At 39.5% G+C, this 17,715-nt stretch overlaps 1 protein-coding gene across 2 annotated transcripts; it reads right to left on the reverse strand.

The window, feature by feature from the left end:
- Positions 1 to 194: 194 nt before the first annotated feature.
- On the reverse strand, positions 195 to 9,462 carry RB195_007303 (uncharacterized protein; the record flags this gene model as incomplete). Of its 2 annotated transcripts, none has more annotated exons than XM_064180855.1 (21): positions 195 to 214; positions 289 to 425; positions 1,517 to 1,667; positions 2,292 to 2,417; positions 2,793 to 2,943; positions 3,068 to 3,176; positions 3,748 to 3,845; positions 4,557 to 4,646; positions 4,703 to 4,827; positions 5,052 to 5,158; positions 5,303 to 5,394; positions 5,472 to 5,552; positions 5,639 to 5,731; positions 5,840 to 5,924; positions 5,987 to 6,115; positions 6,264 to 6,410; positions 6,517 to 6,665; positions 6,996 to 7,111; positions 7,165 to 7,297; positions 7,446 to 7,531; positions 9,387 to 9,462. In XM_064180855.1, the coding sequence occupies 21 exons, from the start codon at positions 9,460 to 9,462 to the stop codon at positions 195 to 197; spliced, it is 2,301 nt and encodes a 766-aa protein (XP_064037692.1). The 2 variants fall into 2 exon arrangements, with proteins under 2 accessions (XP_064037692.1, XP_013293014.2); XM_013437560.2 differs by having other exon boundaries at positions 3,730 to 3,845.
- Between the last annotated feature and the right edge of the window lie 8,253 nt (positions 9,463 to 17,715).

Here is a 17,715-nt window from a genome sequence, read left to right on the forward strand (position 1 = left end):
CTAGATCACCTGTCAATGTGAAAAGAAAGAAAAAAAGTAAAACAGGCGAAAGCGAGGACTTCTCCTCGGATAAGCACTTCTAGCAAAGTACAGTGAGCTATCTGAACTGCTAGACAAATCGAATCATGAAATGATGGAAAGAGAAAGCTGATCGACAGAATGGGCATTCTCCATTGAATACAACTACTAAGTTCTTAACGAAGCATTTTCAAATCTGAACACAACATCAACAGTAAGGCCATCGACTAGGAATAAAAAGAAATACAGCAGATCATGATGAATCTGAACCTCGAGTGTCACGAATCGTCCCAGCTGGTGGAATACGATAATTCATCATCACGTCGGGGGAAATCATACCCAATTGAGTGGGACGAGGAGTCGAAGAAGTCGAGTGCTCTTCTGGGACCGTTTCGAATGCCGCTACTCTGAAAGAAGAAGTCCTTTTAACGTGATCTTTATTGAGCGCAAAGGAACAGATCTACTAGCAATAAGGTTTGAAGAAAAAATGCAAAAAAGCTATCTGAAAAATAAAAATCTTTTTCATCTTTATGATGAATCTTTGTATGACCTATTTACGGTGTACTTTGGGACTCAGAATATCTGCGAGTTCATTATCTTTACGTACAACGTAAGAGGTACATTGAAGCAAAAGAGATTAATAGTTGTTTTAGTAGAGAAGTGACTGTTAATTTGCTTTGCGGGCACCCAGGATCGGTATAAGCACGTAACCGATGTCATTTTGATCTCAGAAAAAAAGCAGGAGTATAAAGAAACAAGAAGTTGTCAATGCTTTTTGCTTTCGATCCTTGTTCGCTCTACTGTAAATGACGTCACTTGCTCCGAACAAGCGGAACCAGAAGGTTCATACGCAACTGAATGCAATCCCAAAACCTGATCAATTTTAGTAACGAATGTTCTCTGTTTTAAAAGCTTTCGGGAGAACAGATTTTTGATTCATTCAATCTTTCATAAATCTTAAGGAAAGACAAACGTTTTCAATTTTTAACTGAAAGAAGTTAAAGGCAACACGTGAGGGATTCTCGAGGTTGTGAATACCGTAGCTGCAGGTGGTTGACAAATAACGCACAAGTCTTATGATAAAAACAGGTAGCTCTCCACAATGAGCCAACACTTTTTTTGTCGAATGTGTTTTCGCAGGATGGTGTCGCTAAGTGCTCATGATGTTTCAAATTCTTGGATTTACGCGTCTTCAAAGTAATATTTGTAAACTACGCTTCAACTCTAACCTGTTAGCGAAGAAATCCCAAGCTTGAAAATTTCCACGAATTATGACTGCATTTAAATGCGAAGAACAAATTTCTGCAAGCTTCCTCGCAGCCACTGTTAATAAGAAAAAGAATAAGGAACGTGTTTTGAGATGCGAACTAAGCAGATGCAATAATGCCAGGAGAAAGGAAGAAATATCAGATGCAGTAAAGCACCCTTTAGGCCTGAAAGAGTTCTTAAAAACTTGAGGTAGAACTTGAGTTGAGATGATTACAAAACAGGTAATTACCGTTTGGAAGCCTTTTCACTAGCTTCTTTTTCAGCACTTTGTCGTTTCAGCCCACGTCGTTTCATCAAAGGAGCGGCATCAACTTCCATCAAATGGAATCCATCACGATTCGCTGTTAAGAACGCTTGCAAAGTTTCGTTGAAGGTTTCTCCTGTAAAAGATTTTATTTGATAATGAAAAGTGTTGAATAATCAACAAAACTACGGTTTTGTACTACAAAGAAGTCGAATCAGTGTGTGGAAGCTCGGAAATTTCACTCCACACTCATCGTATTTGATTAGGCCAACTAAATGAAGGTGTTCTGGAACAAATGAGCACCATAGATCATTAGTGCATTCGAAACGTTGCCTATAACTGACCTCAATTCTTAAAATTTATTTCGACAAAGGATTAAAGTTTTTTTTTGTGATGTTTCCAACACTATACTCTCTGCTATTTAAGTGAAATACTAAGTACTATACTATGCTAATCAGTTCTAACATTGACAAATGCTGGTAGATGGCCTCAAAAGTTTGGAAAACGTCAACGATGGACACTACGCATGCACTCAACAAATAACCAACCAACAAGCACGCTCTCCAACAGCACCAAACATTGTTACGGAAAAAAATTGTCCGATAGGTTTCTTCATTGCACTGGACCCACAAAACAACATGATAACAAATAAATAACTGGTCAACACTTCCCCTCTTTAAATTAAAGAGAAGAATAATCATTTTCCAAACTTTAGTCCTGTCATGGCATTCAGAAAGAAGTAAAAAAAAACAGTATTCACCGGCAAATGACGGCAGCACGCTAGGAGTTTGAAGAGGGGTTTCAAGAGATGCTGATGAGTGCAGCCATTTGTGTCGTGACAGTTCTTGCATGGAAAGTCGCTTTTTCGGATCAACCGTAAGCAAACCTGCAAATGAATTTACCGTTAAAGGAAGCGTATCGGGAAACTGACGATGTTGGGGTCTCAAAGGGCAAGTATAGAGTTCAAGGTGTAGACTACGAATATTAATGTGGCTCTGTTCAATTTCCCTCAATCGTCTTGGAGAATGTTTGTTCCTCCCCTTTTCTTTCTCACTCTCCGTTTAACGGAGAGTTTGTTCATAGGAGAGTTGCACGCGGAAAAGGAAAAAAAAGTAGCTAATGCATAATGGAAGGAGAAATGAAGAACATGAACAGGAAACAACAAAATGAACGAATAATAACTGAAAGTCTGAACATTACCGGGTCGTAAAGATTCTAGAAACGTCAATAAACAGAACAAAAGCAGCTCATCAATACATACCATTGATGAGCTGCTTGGCTTCCGCTGATACTGCTCTCCACGCGTCCCCTTCGAAAGAAAACTCCGCTTTCCTTATTCGTTGCATTATTTCAGTGGCAGATTCGGTCTTGGAACGAGCATGGAACGGAACTTGACCAGAGAGCATCGTGAACTGAAGTTGAAACTATAGGTACATGTGATAGTATAGCAATGTTCCACTGACTATTGCAGAAAAATTCACGGCGAACTAAGTGACAGGTGTCGAAAAAAAAAACAAAGAAAATTCGACTGTTTACCAAAATAACGCCTAAGGACCATAAATCGCATTGTTCATTGTACTCCGGAAGAGTGTCTCCGAGATCCAAAACTTCAGGAGCAGCATATTGAAGAGTGAAACATGGCGTCCTAAAACAATATATGCATATTCCATCTCAAAATGATATTCTAAACAGAGGAGTTGTAAACAATTGACAGAAGAAGATATGCAACGAATAGAAACTAGAACGTAACCAACCATAGTATCGGAACGGATTAGAGGAACAAAACATGCATTTCTGAACAGCGCACAAAAAACGGAAGCACTATAATGAGATACGGAGAAGCAAAACAAGGATGGTTCCTAGATCACAACAAAAGAATAGAAAATAGGAAAAGAAAACTTATAATTGCAAAAAAAAAGTGTTTTTTGATAGCAAAAAGCAAAAAGTTCTCGTGTTTATTCCGCTGCACCGCTCCGATCCTATCTACCCACTACGTCACAACATCCATTCTAAAACGTGCTATGCTAGCTAGTTGTGGCATCTCGAAACACGTAACCGAGTCCTCGTCTTTGAATGAACAAAAAACAACGAAGTTTGCTATGTGCTAATTGTTAGACGCTTCAAGACAAGGAACGGTACGCTTCAAGTGCCGGTGGTTACTCTGACAGTGTCGTGGTGGGTGGGCTGGCTTTGCGTACATTTTCCGATAGACTGACTTCAGCTGTTGTTCAACACAAGCGGGTAATAACCGTGCGAATCCAAAATCCACCAGTCGTAAAAGAGCGTGAGGATCCTCGCTCTCAAATAAAATGTTCTGAAAAGGGAATTAATCAATTTTATGAACTTTTCGCAAATCTATAGATCGAATTGAAATTGAAATGAAATTGTATCGACTGATTTTGTTCAATGATAAATCATATCAAAGTTCACATTAAGCACTGAAAATAATAAAAGGACAAAAAAAGGATGGGTGTCAATATTGAGCCTTTGAATAGAATGTCGGTATCAAGACATTAGGGTTTCTATCCTCTCAAACAAATCTGACATTAATTTATCTACTACGGTGTACCACTGCAAAGTCCCTTACCGCAGGGCAACCTACTCGAAAATAAAAAAAAAGAGGGAAAGAAGAGGCGAGTGTGAAGATTTTTCATATGTAAACTTAGTAAATCCGACTACAGAGTGACATTTTATTCATATAGTAACTTCAAAAGTAACAAAATTTTTAACAAATTAAATCATTAGGAAACCATATCATGAAGTGATACAGATGTTGTTTATACGCCTCAAATCGCACAGTTTCGCCAATCTTGAAAAAGAAAATACTCTTATTCATCGCGACCGACAAGACAACAATGGGAGATGTAGAGAAAAACTATTCCTTCTTCTTGTTAATAGTGTTCGTCTGTTCGTCTGTGCCGTATAGTTTTCAGGAAATTTAATCATACAGCAATATACAGGGACTTTACAATATATTTTCAACATTATAGTAGGATTGAAACAAAATGAGACACCGTGTGCTCACCTCAGGTTTCAGATCCCGATGAACTATTCGTTTCGCATGCAAAAAGCCGACGGCCGACACTAATTGTCGCATTATGTCGGCAGCCTCTGCCTTTAAAATGTTGTTTCATTCGGTGACATAGCAAAAGCATAAGCTAAAATGTGTACCTCAGTAAATTTTTCAAGTTTTCTGAGCCTAACCAACAACTCCTGTCCTGTTAATAATTCCATAACGATATAGTAGTGCAATGGATCGGAATGCACATCGACGAGTCTTACGATGTTTATGTGACCTTAAAATGAGGCAATCAAATACGATGTTAAAGAGAGAACTTATTTATATGAGCTAATTCAGGGTTTAAAAAACGGGTTCAAAATTGTAGCAACATCCTTCAGTCTACCTGCTACACCTCGCTGTTTCGGGGACAAAACAGCTGAAGAATTTCGGCTGGAATGAATTATTCTATGCAAAAGAGAACGAGAACTCGGAAGAAGTGCTAACGGAAAATATCGTTACCTCTAACAATGTCTAAAATTCGTGCTTCACGCTGAGCTTGCGTAGCAAATCTTTGCGACACAATTTTTACAGCGAACATCGCACCGTCCTCTATCCGTTCGCAGCGCCTGTGAAAAACACACCAATAGCCTTCTGTAAGCCGAGAAAACGAGAACACAAACTTGTATATATAAAGGAAATAAAAATGAAGAGTAAGGTTGAAAATTCTCCGCCCCATGCAAATTCTCATGCAAGGTAAGAAGAAATCTCACCTAACTACTGAGAAAGAGCCTCTACCTAGATAACCCTTTTCTGTGGTGTCAAGTTTGTACTTGCCAAAAAATGACGAATTTGCTAGAAGTGCCTAAAAAGTAACGGTAGCAGAAGTGAGAACATGTATGGAAAAATAAATCTTCTACTACTAGATACTCGACTTGGTACCTGTATGTCCTCTTGCATTAATTCTTCCCCGATGATGTTGTTGTTAGCGAAAATCACAGAAGGCGAAATGTACGAGTATCCCTGTAGAAGTGGTAAGATGTATGCGAAAAAGTCAAGTTTCCGCATGTATTTCTACAAAAATAAGAAAAAAAAAAGAAACAACATACCCTAAAAAGAGCATTTGCATTGATGGGAGATTCAGCAGGAGAGTACAGAGGTTGTTGATTGGTGAATTCCGTAGCGAAGTTTTGAACATCAAGCTGTAAAAATTCCATTTCGTCGAAAGAAACAACATTTGAATCTATACTTTTACAAGCAATTCATTTAAAAAAATCTCCGAATACGAAATAAAGCGCTGTAGAAATTACCTCATGCGTGATGTTCGGCACAATGAAGGGAGTAAGCTGCCGGTTAGCCGCCTTATTCCAGTCAATGTCTCGAAGAAATCGATGGCTGAAATGGACGCGGGTACAGTTAATAAATCTACCGATCGTACTATTTGTTATGATGATTACTTTTTAATTTCTTCTACACCATTGTAACCAAGGCGTTTTTCTAGTTTTTTCTCTAGTAAAGATCCAATAAAATCTTTTGCGTCCGGGTCCATATTTCGTGGAAATGGGACTTTTTTGGAGATGATCCTCCTATAAAAGTGGAAAATACAAATTCAATACTGCATTCATCCTATATTTGATTCAAGGTAAAAGAAAGAAGAAACGAGAAAGAAGATGCTTTTTGTCGAAATGAAGGTTAGAAGAGAGAACAAACACAAAAATTGAAAGAAAAACGCACTTAGCTATCTCTTTACTAGAATTTGCAGCACCGTCAACAGTAAAAGGACTGCAACCTGTAAGAAGTTCAAACGAAATCACTCCCATCGACCACCAATCAACAACATCCGAGTAGCCGCCTTCAGGTCGATTAATAACTTCAGGGGACCTAGAAAAGCTATGAAAATGAAGTAAACAGAATGATAACTCGAAAGTACAACTGCATGCTTAGTAATAATAAATAAATAAGGAATAAAAGTGCTTTGGAACCTCACATGTATTCGATAGTCCCACAGTAAGAATTAGCACGTTCCAATTCCTCAGGCACTAATAGTTTACTTAAACCGAAGTCAGTCAACTTCACATGCCCATTTTCGTCCAACAAAATGTTTTCCAGCTTAAGGTCACGGTAGATCACCTTGCGCTGCAATGTAGAAAAACCTTGTAGTGATGCATGGGTTCATGAGTTAAGAAAAGAAAATACAGAAAAACAGCAGGAATAGGAAGTAGGCCTTTTAACTTTGAAACTTGTAAAACAACAAAATGGGTGAACAAGGGATAATCTCAAAGAAAAAAAAAACGTGGTGAATGATGATGATGATCATTGCTAAATGTAGTTTTAGAGCAACACTTCCATCACAAATTATTTAAGTACTTCTAAAAGTTGTATCATGAAAGATACCTATCAAGACAAAGAATAGATCTAAACAGTGAGAAGACGAAATCATACTACAAATACAAAATGAAAACACACTTTATGAAGACTGTCGATAGCAATGATAAGTTCAGCGATTATAAATTTAGCTGCTGCGACATCAAATGCACCGCGGCTGCACAAGTGCGTGAAAAGCTCACCACCGCGGACGTACTCTAAAATACAAGTGGAGGAACAAATTTTCGAGAGATATAGCAGTTTTGCTTACCCATTACGATATGTAGTTTAGTATCCGTTTGGAAGGCATAGTAGAGATTTACAAGAAAAGGAATACCGCGCAAACGTTCCAATACCTGGCGTTCGGCTAACGTGTGCTCCAGGGTTTTTGGCTTTGAGAGCACCTTAAATAGAAAATGGCTTTTGGAAAAGGAGATAGGAATACAACGAAAAAATTATCGGAAATTAAGAAGACGAACGTCAGGCAAACAGCATCCGAGTTATTCCAAACGTACGCCCGAATAGGAGAGGGAAATTAATGCAAAAACTAACTCTAACTTTCCTCAGCACTTTCATGGCGTATACTTGCCCATGATCTTTGCCTCCTATTTTTCGAACCAAAAAAACTTTTCCATAAGCTGAAAATGAAACCTTTAAATGAAGAGCATAGAATAGATAACACAAAGGAACATTGTTTTCAAGGAAAAGGGATGTGTGCAGTCGAACGCAGCCTGCGAAACAAGGCGCCTCTAAAGGTAAATGCCTAGAAGCACTGCTCTCGCTTAGATTTTTTCTAATCTATAAGAAGCCACGAGTCATAAAATGAGAAATCAGTATAATGAGTGCAAGCAAGCTAGGCGAAGTATTAATAGTTAGTATCTCACAGCATAAATGCAAACCAAATTCTAATAAACAGAAAATTTAAAAGATAGACCATTTCAAGTTATAAAGGATAAAGGATAAAGTTTCTGGCGTTAATCAATCCGCTTGGGATGCGCCCCCACGTTCACTTCAATTCAGAATTGTTTGAAGTTTAGGGACGTGTAACTGGCCCGTACAAGGACTTGCGGTGGCTAGCCGATGTGTCAAGTTAGTGTTTTTATCCTCCCAGACAAGTCTGGTACCAATTTATCGACCCCGGAGGGATGAAAGGCTTGGTGAGCACTAAGGCGGATTCGAACCTCCGATCGATCGTGCAGGAAGCGGAACCTCTAACCGCTACACCACACCCGCCCTTTTCAAGTTATATTACACATAATTCAAGCAAAAAAAAAGGAAAGAAAAAAAGCAGAACATTCCTTGCTGCAACCGCATACATTCTACACTTCACTTCTTCACAAATATCTGCAAAGAATTGTAGTTTCCTGACCAAACGAACAGAAATATAGTGGGTCAAAACGACTTGAAGCACAGCTGGTGCAGCTTTGTAAACGGCTAGTTTGTAAGCACGATGCTCGAAGCGGTTTGGTGGAGCATAGCGCTTATGATCAAGGGAGGACACTTGTTAGCACCATTTTCGCCGTAGTTCGCAAGGTTCCCACCTCGATTCCAACCGCTATCTCCACGGCGCCGCTTCAAGCGCAACCGCTTAAGCAACTGCACCGTGCTTCATGTCTTTTCGATTTTGCTATATAGTAGGGTCAAATGACATGAAGCACGTACGCAATTGCATACGCGGCTTCCCTCGAGGCGCATCGGTGGAGCGTAGCGGCTAGGAGCGTGGTGGAAACCTTCCTGGCACCACCAATCGCTGCTGTTTGCGACGGTCCCATCTCGGTCCCGACTGCTGCGTCCATCGCTCGTTTCGAGCACGTACGCAAATGCACCGCAACTACACTCGTGACTCATGTCGTTTTGACCTACCTATACATTGTGAAGGAACAACTTCCTTTGAAAATTTTCTGTTCTCTACATATACATCTACCTTATCCGAACACCTACGGCAAATCTAGCAAGTGGAAATTTAGTGGTTGTATACTGATCCAGATAAGAAATCGAATAAACACGCTGCTGGTACCTCATGCAGCGGTGGGGTGAAGCGGAGCGGTCAGGACCTAGGAAGTACCTTTGCAATCGTCATTCTTCGTTGGAGTTCGCGACGGTGTGGGCCCACCACGATTCCAACCGTGTGGTTCATCCCGTTTTCACCTTACTATGAACTGGACATGATACTCACTACGGAAAGACTGTGGATAAGTGTGCATTAGGATTGCTCAGAGCAACATTTATACTAGTGTTGACGTTTTTTACATCAATTTATCAATTTACTTAAAAGAACGCATCCTCATAGCGCCCAAAGACAGCAAAGTAAATTACATACATATCGATCTTGATTCTACTTTTTTTTTGATATGACGCTGCATTCATACTTTCCTTTTTATGAGTTGTATGAAGAGCACACAACAAAACTAACGAGAATCGATAGGCTGCAGTGCTGAGCAACTGAATATGTGGTAAAAAGCACAACAACAGTTGACATGGAATTGCGCTCACCTCCCTTGCCGAGAACTCGCAAAAGTGCGAAGTTCTCCATAGAGATCTTCTCCTCGCTTGGTAAATCGGTAGTCATTGTGTGTTTAGGTCAAAAACCCGTATCTTGGCCGAAAGCCTAAAAAATTAATGAAGTAAATAACTGACTCCAAAGAAAAGGGAAGACCTAGAACCGGAACAACAAAAAGGAAACAAGAGAGTCAAAATGAATAAATGAGCAGAAATAGATTGTCGAAACATCGAGCTTACGCAAGAAAATAAGAGAACATGAACATTTTACTTCACGGAATCTATTGGACACGAAAGTCGAGAGCTATTTGCACATACCTATGACGTAGTCACAATCCTACCGGGATACCACGGCTATACACACCAGTTTCTACGTATCGTCATCATTAATGTAAGTGTCCTAATTACGATATGGAAAAAATGGCAACTACCCGTGATGTTTCAAGCGATGATATTCTTTACGCAGAAAAGAACATTACGTATTATTCAGCACGAGATATAACATAGTCCGCATGCAGGAAAGGTGGCACTGGGACGATAAACTTAATTCTTCCTTATCCCCTTCGAAAAACGAGTAGGCTTCCTCTATTGAGCTTTAAGTCTTTTAAGTCTGTTTGAATAACCAAAATTCAAAAGTTTCTCAACGTTTTCAATTCTAAACCTACTCGAACTAAAATAATGAAGAGGCCTTTTGTTCGCCTTCGGTACACTGTTCTATCATAGGAATTACGAAATGTTGTAAAGGAATGCTTGTATTGCAACAATTAGTGAACCCTATATATAATTTCTTTCTCGTTTTTATGTTTGTGGTCTGAGAAAAAGCGCCCAAAGACAAAAAAAGCGGGCTTTTTTTAGAGGTCAAAGGAAAGGAGGTAGTAGTTAGAACGAACAGCTTTAGGAATATATAGAACAAGAACCGTTGGTACTTGGTGTAGGCACAGCAAAGACTGAGATACGGTCGTTTTCAATCAATATCGAGACATCCTAACAGTTTCCTTTGCACGGGCTACTTCAACTGTGCAGATACACCAGATACCCTGAATTTCCGAGTCTATTCTGTCGCCAATAAATAAAGGTCTACAAAACGAAAGGTTGTCCAGTTTGGTAGATCGATAAATGACCAAACAATTGCGTTAGAACTAATGTTCAGGTGAACTGTTCGAAGAGATGGAGTTAGAAATGATGGACTCCAGCATATTCACAGAAATTCGCGACTAACTTGCTTTTTTCATTTGCTTATAACTTGAGTATGTCAGAGTGAATAGTGAGACTATAGAAGATCAGAATTGGTTGAGTAAAGACCAGATGCTTCTTTATCTACTCAGATCTCTGCTACTGTGCTAACTACCCTGTGGTACAGTTGTTCACGAAAGAAATGTTTGTGATTCTCACGGTCCAACGGGACAGTTGGGGGTTAGTGCCAACAATAACGAAATAATATACAATAATGTATAGTCGGGTCAAAACGACATGAAATACGGACATTTGCGCAAGCGGCTGCGCTCAAAGCGGAGCGAGGGAGCGTAGCGGTTGGGATCTTGTAAGGATCCACGCTACCGGCACACACCTCTGCAGTTCGCCATGGTCCCACCCCGATTCCAACCGCTGTCTCCACCGCACCGCTTCCGAGCGCGCAGCCGCTTGCGCAACGGTCCGTGTTTCATGTCGTTTTGACCCAACTATAATATATAGTAGTGAGCTGAAACCATCGCTAAGCTATGACATGGTTTAAGTCTAAACAAACAAAAGTACATATAATTCACAATTAAGCTGGAACCGCCGTAAGGCCAGGATGAAGTAAATCTGCAGGATGTAGGGCAGCCTATTTTCATTCCTGAACCTCAGTTTGCAGTCTGAGCATTCGAACTAACTAATGCTGATCAGAAATATTACGTGCACATTTTTGTATCGCAAATATAGTAGGATCAAAACGATATGAAGCACGGTGCAGTTGCGTAAGCGGCTGCGATCGAAGTGGGACCATCGCTAACTGCAGCGACGAGTGGTGCTAACAAGAGTCCTCCAGCGATTCTAACCGCTACGCTCCACCGCGCCGCTTACGCAACTGCACCGTGCTTCATTTTGTTTTGAAGCGACTATATAACATACAGTCGCAAGAATTTACTTTTGCCTAAGCGACCACGACGCCTTCTTCCGCCTTCACACGCCACTGGAGAACTAGGAAGTGAACTAAGGATTCAATAAGAATTTGGAAACTATACTATCACTACATGCGAATCATCTAAGCACTCAAAATTGCTCTAATCGAGCTTCACTTAGAGCGCCAAAATCGTTCTCAAAGCACAAAAATCTCCTAACTACTTTACTGTTATCTTCTTAACTGCGAATTATAAATGGCGAAGAAGCAATCTCTCGGGCTCTCTTCTTCCTCTCAATCTCTTTTTCAATCTTTTTTTTCGTTGGAATTTTAAATGATGTGACTTAGCAATTCACTACCAGTAAGCCTGTTTGCAAGTGTTGCTGTTTGTTTGTGTTAGTGTTAGTGTTGTTGTTAGCATTAGTAGTTGCAGTTCTATCTTCTTTCTTCTCTTAGTAGCTTAATCACATGTCATAGAACCCAAAAAGACTAATAGTTATGTTTAAGGGTCCCGGCTGAATGACCTATCTACTTCCAGTGATGGACTGTCGCTTGATAACTATCGCCTTCCTAAATGAGAAAGCCATTTGACAGTCACAAACGGTTTTTATGCTCCGAGAACGATTTTTGCGCCCAAAGTCCAGTTCCACTAGAGCAGTTTTGAGTGTCCCTAAAGAACCTATTCCACGGTATTTCAATACTAGCAACCGCTCATGTTAGCTCAATTACGCAATATACCTTGGATTTCTTCCTGTAAAAGATATCGAATGCAACCGACAACGAAAGAGTGCGTTAAATGATCGAGGGAGAAGGGGATACGAGTTCTCCACGTTGTGAAACTCTCCGAGAAGACAGGAGACAAAAGACCTTGTGACATTATAGAGGAAAATGCTATGAAGTGACGGTAAGAGACGTGCGGATCGATCCGGCAAGCAACAAGTGCAACATTCGTGCATGGAATTACTTTATAGCTAGTGCATAACGCCAGATAGCTGCTTCAGCGTTGAAAAATAGAAAATTAGCTGGTAATCGACAGCCAGCTTCCTCATGGGGCAACGTTGAGCGAGCTGCGCTCTTGTGATGGATCCTGTGAGTAAACAGCGAAGCCCGAGCAAACCACAAGCCGCATGTTGCTGTCGATTTGAAGGCTGCGTCTACATCGAAATCAATCTAAAAGGTTTCCACAGCTGATATCTGCGAGCAACACCGCAGACGGGAAAATATGCTCTCTTATGCATTTTCCAGAAAAAGAAACCGTTGACTGCTTAATTCTAGTCCAACTGACGAGATTTTTGAACCTAATGTGTTAAATTCTCTGCAGGATCACACAATACTACTTGTCCTCTCTTTTCGTGATCTTAGTCTTCCTAATTTCTCCACAAAGCTTCCGAAATCGGAGACAAATTCACAAATATTTTCGGATTTTGTGACTCCATATCCACATATCATGCGATTTTCACGTGCGACAAAGGGAGGAATGACTTTGCAGTTGTGCGTTTCTCCAAAGCAACAATTAAGTTAGAAGGTATTACTCATTGTTCCTCTCATAATATAAGGCTAATATAAGGTGAAGTCCTTCAAGAGTTCATCTAGCGCTAATCTTGACAATGAAAAAATTAAATCCCAAGAAGATACGACCTACTTTTTAAAACTTTTGCAAATGCTTCAAAGTTCTCCTAGTCGTAACCTGACACTGAAGCATAGATGACGAAGATTGTCGAAGACTGGGAAAAATTACTACTTACTCAAGCGTAGGCAACGTAAAGTAATTTGGTCCCACTTAAAACATGGCTATTTTCCTTACTCAGCAAAACATTTATGCATAACATTATGCTCGATTTGGTACCTCTACGCTCTAGTCAGTTCAGAAGAGTTGTACCGAAGAAGTCCGCAAGGCACAGAGAGCGATAAAGGATAAACGATGAAGTGTCTCGCGCTAATTAATCCGCTTGGAATACGCATTCACTTCAATTCAGAATCGCTCAAAGTTTATGAACGTGAAACTACCGTATACAGTGACTTGCGGGGAACGGCCGATATATCAAGTCAGCGTTTTTATCCTTCTCAAAGACACATAGGTGTGATAGATAAAAACCGTGCCCTCCTCAGGTGAAGGGAGTGGAGCTCATGGGTTTCAGCTCAAGTGATGAAGATACCTTCGCCAACCGTCCAAAAGTGAAAAGACGGGGCACTGGCTCCGACTATCGCATGTATGCTCAGACAAGTATGGTACCAATTTGTCGTCCACGGAGGGATGAAAGGAATGGTTGGCTGGCAGTAGGGCGGTTACGAACCGTCGATCGATCGTGTGGGCATAGCGGAACCTCTTAGCGACTACGCTACACCAACCGCACAGAGAGCGGAATAAATTCCGCGGAATAAATGTTGTAACAAGATATGACTATATTACTATTATTAAAGTATTATTCTCATTACTGTTATATTACATGCTATTATATTATTATATTGTATTATATTATTATATTATATTACATTTATTACATCCATTTATTTATTACTCTCAACGGCGTGCCAAAGAGAATGTGACAAGCACAAATGCGCAACAAAAACAGTAAATATGTACATAGTGAAAAAAAACAGAAAAGGAATACAAATGAGTAGGGATTAGTTCCGTGTACGATTACGGCTTGGGCGACATTCTAAGTTATATTAAAATGTTTTGTTGGAAGTTACAATAAATAAGAGAAACGATACTGAATTATTTTAAAGAATTATATAAACGAATTAAAGTTAAAAATCGTAAGGCTATTATATTGATTAAGCGATATTAACGATAGCACAGACCAGGCTACTGTTTCTTTTCACACGTTGTTTTTGTGGCAGATGAAATGAATCAATGATTGAACATCAGTAATCAACGCAAAAGATCTTATATCACAAAGTGTATGGATAGAATACTTCCTGAGAAACAAAGATGAATAAGCCACATATTTTTGCTCAATTTCTTACTTGAAATGTCTGGCGCGTCATTGTATCTCTGATCTACTTATGCTTGGCAGCATATTACGGGTAATAGAAGGATGACGAAGTGGGGGTAAATGAGGAAGAAAACACCATATATCCGAGAGTTCAGAGATAACCACCTTGTTTGTGAGGCACATCAGCGCAACATTCTTTACACACATAAATAAAAGTGTTCGTCAAAATATTTTAGTTGTATCACTTCAAAATGTGAGATATATAATTATGGAGTTCGATGAAAAGTCTGATTAATACGAGCGGCTATTGACGACGGAGGTTGCTATTCCGTTTAAAGAATAAAGTCGATAAGGTATTTAGCGTTAATCAATCCGCTTGGGATTCGTCACCACGTTCATTTCAATTCAGAATCGTTCGAGGTGTACGAGCACATGTCTAGCTTGTGACTTGCCTGTGACAGTGACTTGCGAGGGCTAGCCTACGTATTAAGGTGAGCCAGAAATTACATGAGAAATTACAAAAAAGTACACACTTTTTCATTGCTGCTCAATCACTATAATCGTTCCTTACAACGGTTGCATTCAACAATTCTTTTAAAAAAAGTCACTGTTTTTATCCTTCCGGACCAATCCGATACCAGTTTATTGACCCCGAAGGGGTACGAAGGGCTTGGTTGGCTCTAAGGAAGTTTCGAACCACCGTTCAGACGTAGTGGAACCTGTTTCCAATTGCGCTACATCTGTCCCTTGTCCTTCCGTATACATCAATAAAAGTGAGGAACTGGAGGTTACGTTTTAGAGTCTTTTTTTTTCTATCCTTGCCACAAGATAAAGGATAGAATTAATTTTTGACAAGCGCATGAAGTAGCATTAGTAGATAACAAATCCACGCCCTATATCTTCTATATATGCGTTTATATAGAGGATATAGTTTAGAAATTTTCAGGATGTGCTTCGAATATCCGTTGCACTACACATCCTATTTTTTGCCCTCTAAAGAGAATAACAACGTTGAAAACCTCTACCCCTTTAAAGATCAACTTTTTATAGACAAAATACACTAAACAAGCGCTAAACAACCCGAGAATATACGGAAAACACGACAGTGGCGCAAGTATGCACATTTCACTGTCCCTTGTCCTTCCGTATACATCAATAAAAGTGAGGAACTGGAGGTTACGTTTTAGAGTCTTTTTTTTTTCTATCCTTGCCACAAGATAAAGGATAGAATTAATTTTTGACAAGCGCTTCTATTCATCTGCGTCATTCGAACGATTCAAGCAAGCTCTCGTAGTGATTAAGATCTCACTATGTAGATTATCCATTAGGCCGACATACGTGGGTGTCTTCAATCTTCTGACCGTCTCGCATTGCAAATTGCAAGCAGCATATCGCCAGCATGTGCAGATTCGCTAAGCAGAAATGCACGTGCAATCCAAACAGGGAATTTGTGGACGTATAATGAATTAATGCGAGGTGTTTGTTCGTGTGTTTACATGGATGACACCTTTTTTTTCGCTCATACCACTAGCAAACAATGAAGTGAAATTTTAGAGCGCAGAGGCCGCATAGAATTTTGACCTTGAAGTGCAAAATGTCCGAAATTGTCACCTATTCAAGGATAAATTTCTCATTTTTAAGAATTTTTGAATCCAACCGCTGTGAGGAACGATTATAGTGATTGAGCTATAACCAACAGCAATGAAACAGCATACTACTTTTTTTTTTCCAAAATTCTGATGTAGATTCTGACTCACCGAAAGACAACCGTAAACAACTTTAACCCTTTGACGACAGCTCGCCTTACCTTTTAGCTGCGTTTTTTTTTTTTGGTCATGAGGAACATTGGTCGTTCACTGATGAGCCACGCACTTTTCAACGGTCATTTCCAATGACGTCCTGGTTTTTTTTTTCGAGAGTTTTCTGTATCTAACGGGGTTTATTATCTTAGAATTACACAGAAAATAGACCAAGAAAAAACAAAGAACAAAAAATGTCAGACACGCAAAAAAGCGCGCTGTCGTCAATGGGTCTTCGATACGGTGGTCGAGTAAGGTGTCGCTAAGAACAACTGCCTTGAACGGCTGAACACCTTACATTTCTTAGCGTTCAATCAGAAGAGACTAATTTTGTGTGGAATATCCTTATTTTCTGCTGAAAAACTACATCTGATCCTGACTTTTACGCTCGGGTGATCAAAAAAAAAAAGAAAAAAAGAAAGCTAATTGTTCTCGATTCACAGAGACTGAGCGTATCTTGAAAAGAAATGTGTTAAAACGGACAAAACGTAATATAGATTTTTGCTACATTTTTCCCTTTCAATGCACGATTTCAAGGGACAATTTGTTGAGCCCCAAACATGACTGAAGGTAGTCTTCGGGGAACTTTTTTTGGTTTGTTTGCAGCAAAAAATGCGTCTTTTGTAAACAAGGGATTTGCTGAAATTCTCAAGTTCCTCCTGTCCTTTTACCCAAACAAATACCTTTGAATTTAGGTTAACAGAGATTAATAGGATTTTTAGACGGAACAGTTGCTCACGCTAATTTAGAAGAAATATCCATCTGATGGTAACTACCGTACTGATTCAAACAATGAAAGCAGTGAAGAAAAACAATTTTCATAGTAGAAAACTTCTAAACTTCAAAGTTTGGAAATGGGAGCGGTACAAAATTCAAAAGCAGTATGAAGTGAAAAAAATAAAGGTAAATTTCACGTTGAAAACGGAACTAAAGAAAAATTAAACCTTGATTTTCGATCCAAACACCTCATAGATCGAGGTATGCAAATACGTCTACCACACATCGGCGGCGATCTTTTCAGCGACCTTAATCTTCTCACGAAATATGCCCGTGAAATGCTGGAAGACTGAATAAACATTCAATTTTTCGTATTCATTCTATTTTAACGAAACAAGGGTTTAATTCCCTTGACAATAGTTAGTAAATCATAAGGAAAACAAAACTGCCATCAAATTCTCCATACACTTTTTTTTACAAGTGTTGACCGATTCTTTCGACTACTTTGTACATTGAGGCGCAAAGGCGAGAAAGTGATGATTTCAGGCGATAACAGTGTAATAACTGTTCACAACGTTTCTAAAATTTTCAACGCATCGATTGTTTTGTTCAAATATTCATTGTTATGACTGAATTCTGCAAAATTGGTGACCTGGTACAGAGAACAATTCGAAGGTGAAAAATGACTGTGGAGTCTGGTTACAGCGTCAATTGGCAGCCTGCGGGTTTAGGGATCAAATGTTGGGCGAAAAAAATAATAAATAAGAAAT

The sequence above is a fragment of the Necator americanus genome, chromosome I, assembly GCF_031761385.1.
Source record: "Necator americanus strain Aroian chromosome I, whole genome shotgun sequence".
NCBI lineage: Eukaryota > Metazoa > Nematoda > Chromadorea > Rhabditida > Ancylostomatidae > Necator > Necator americanus.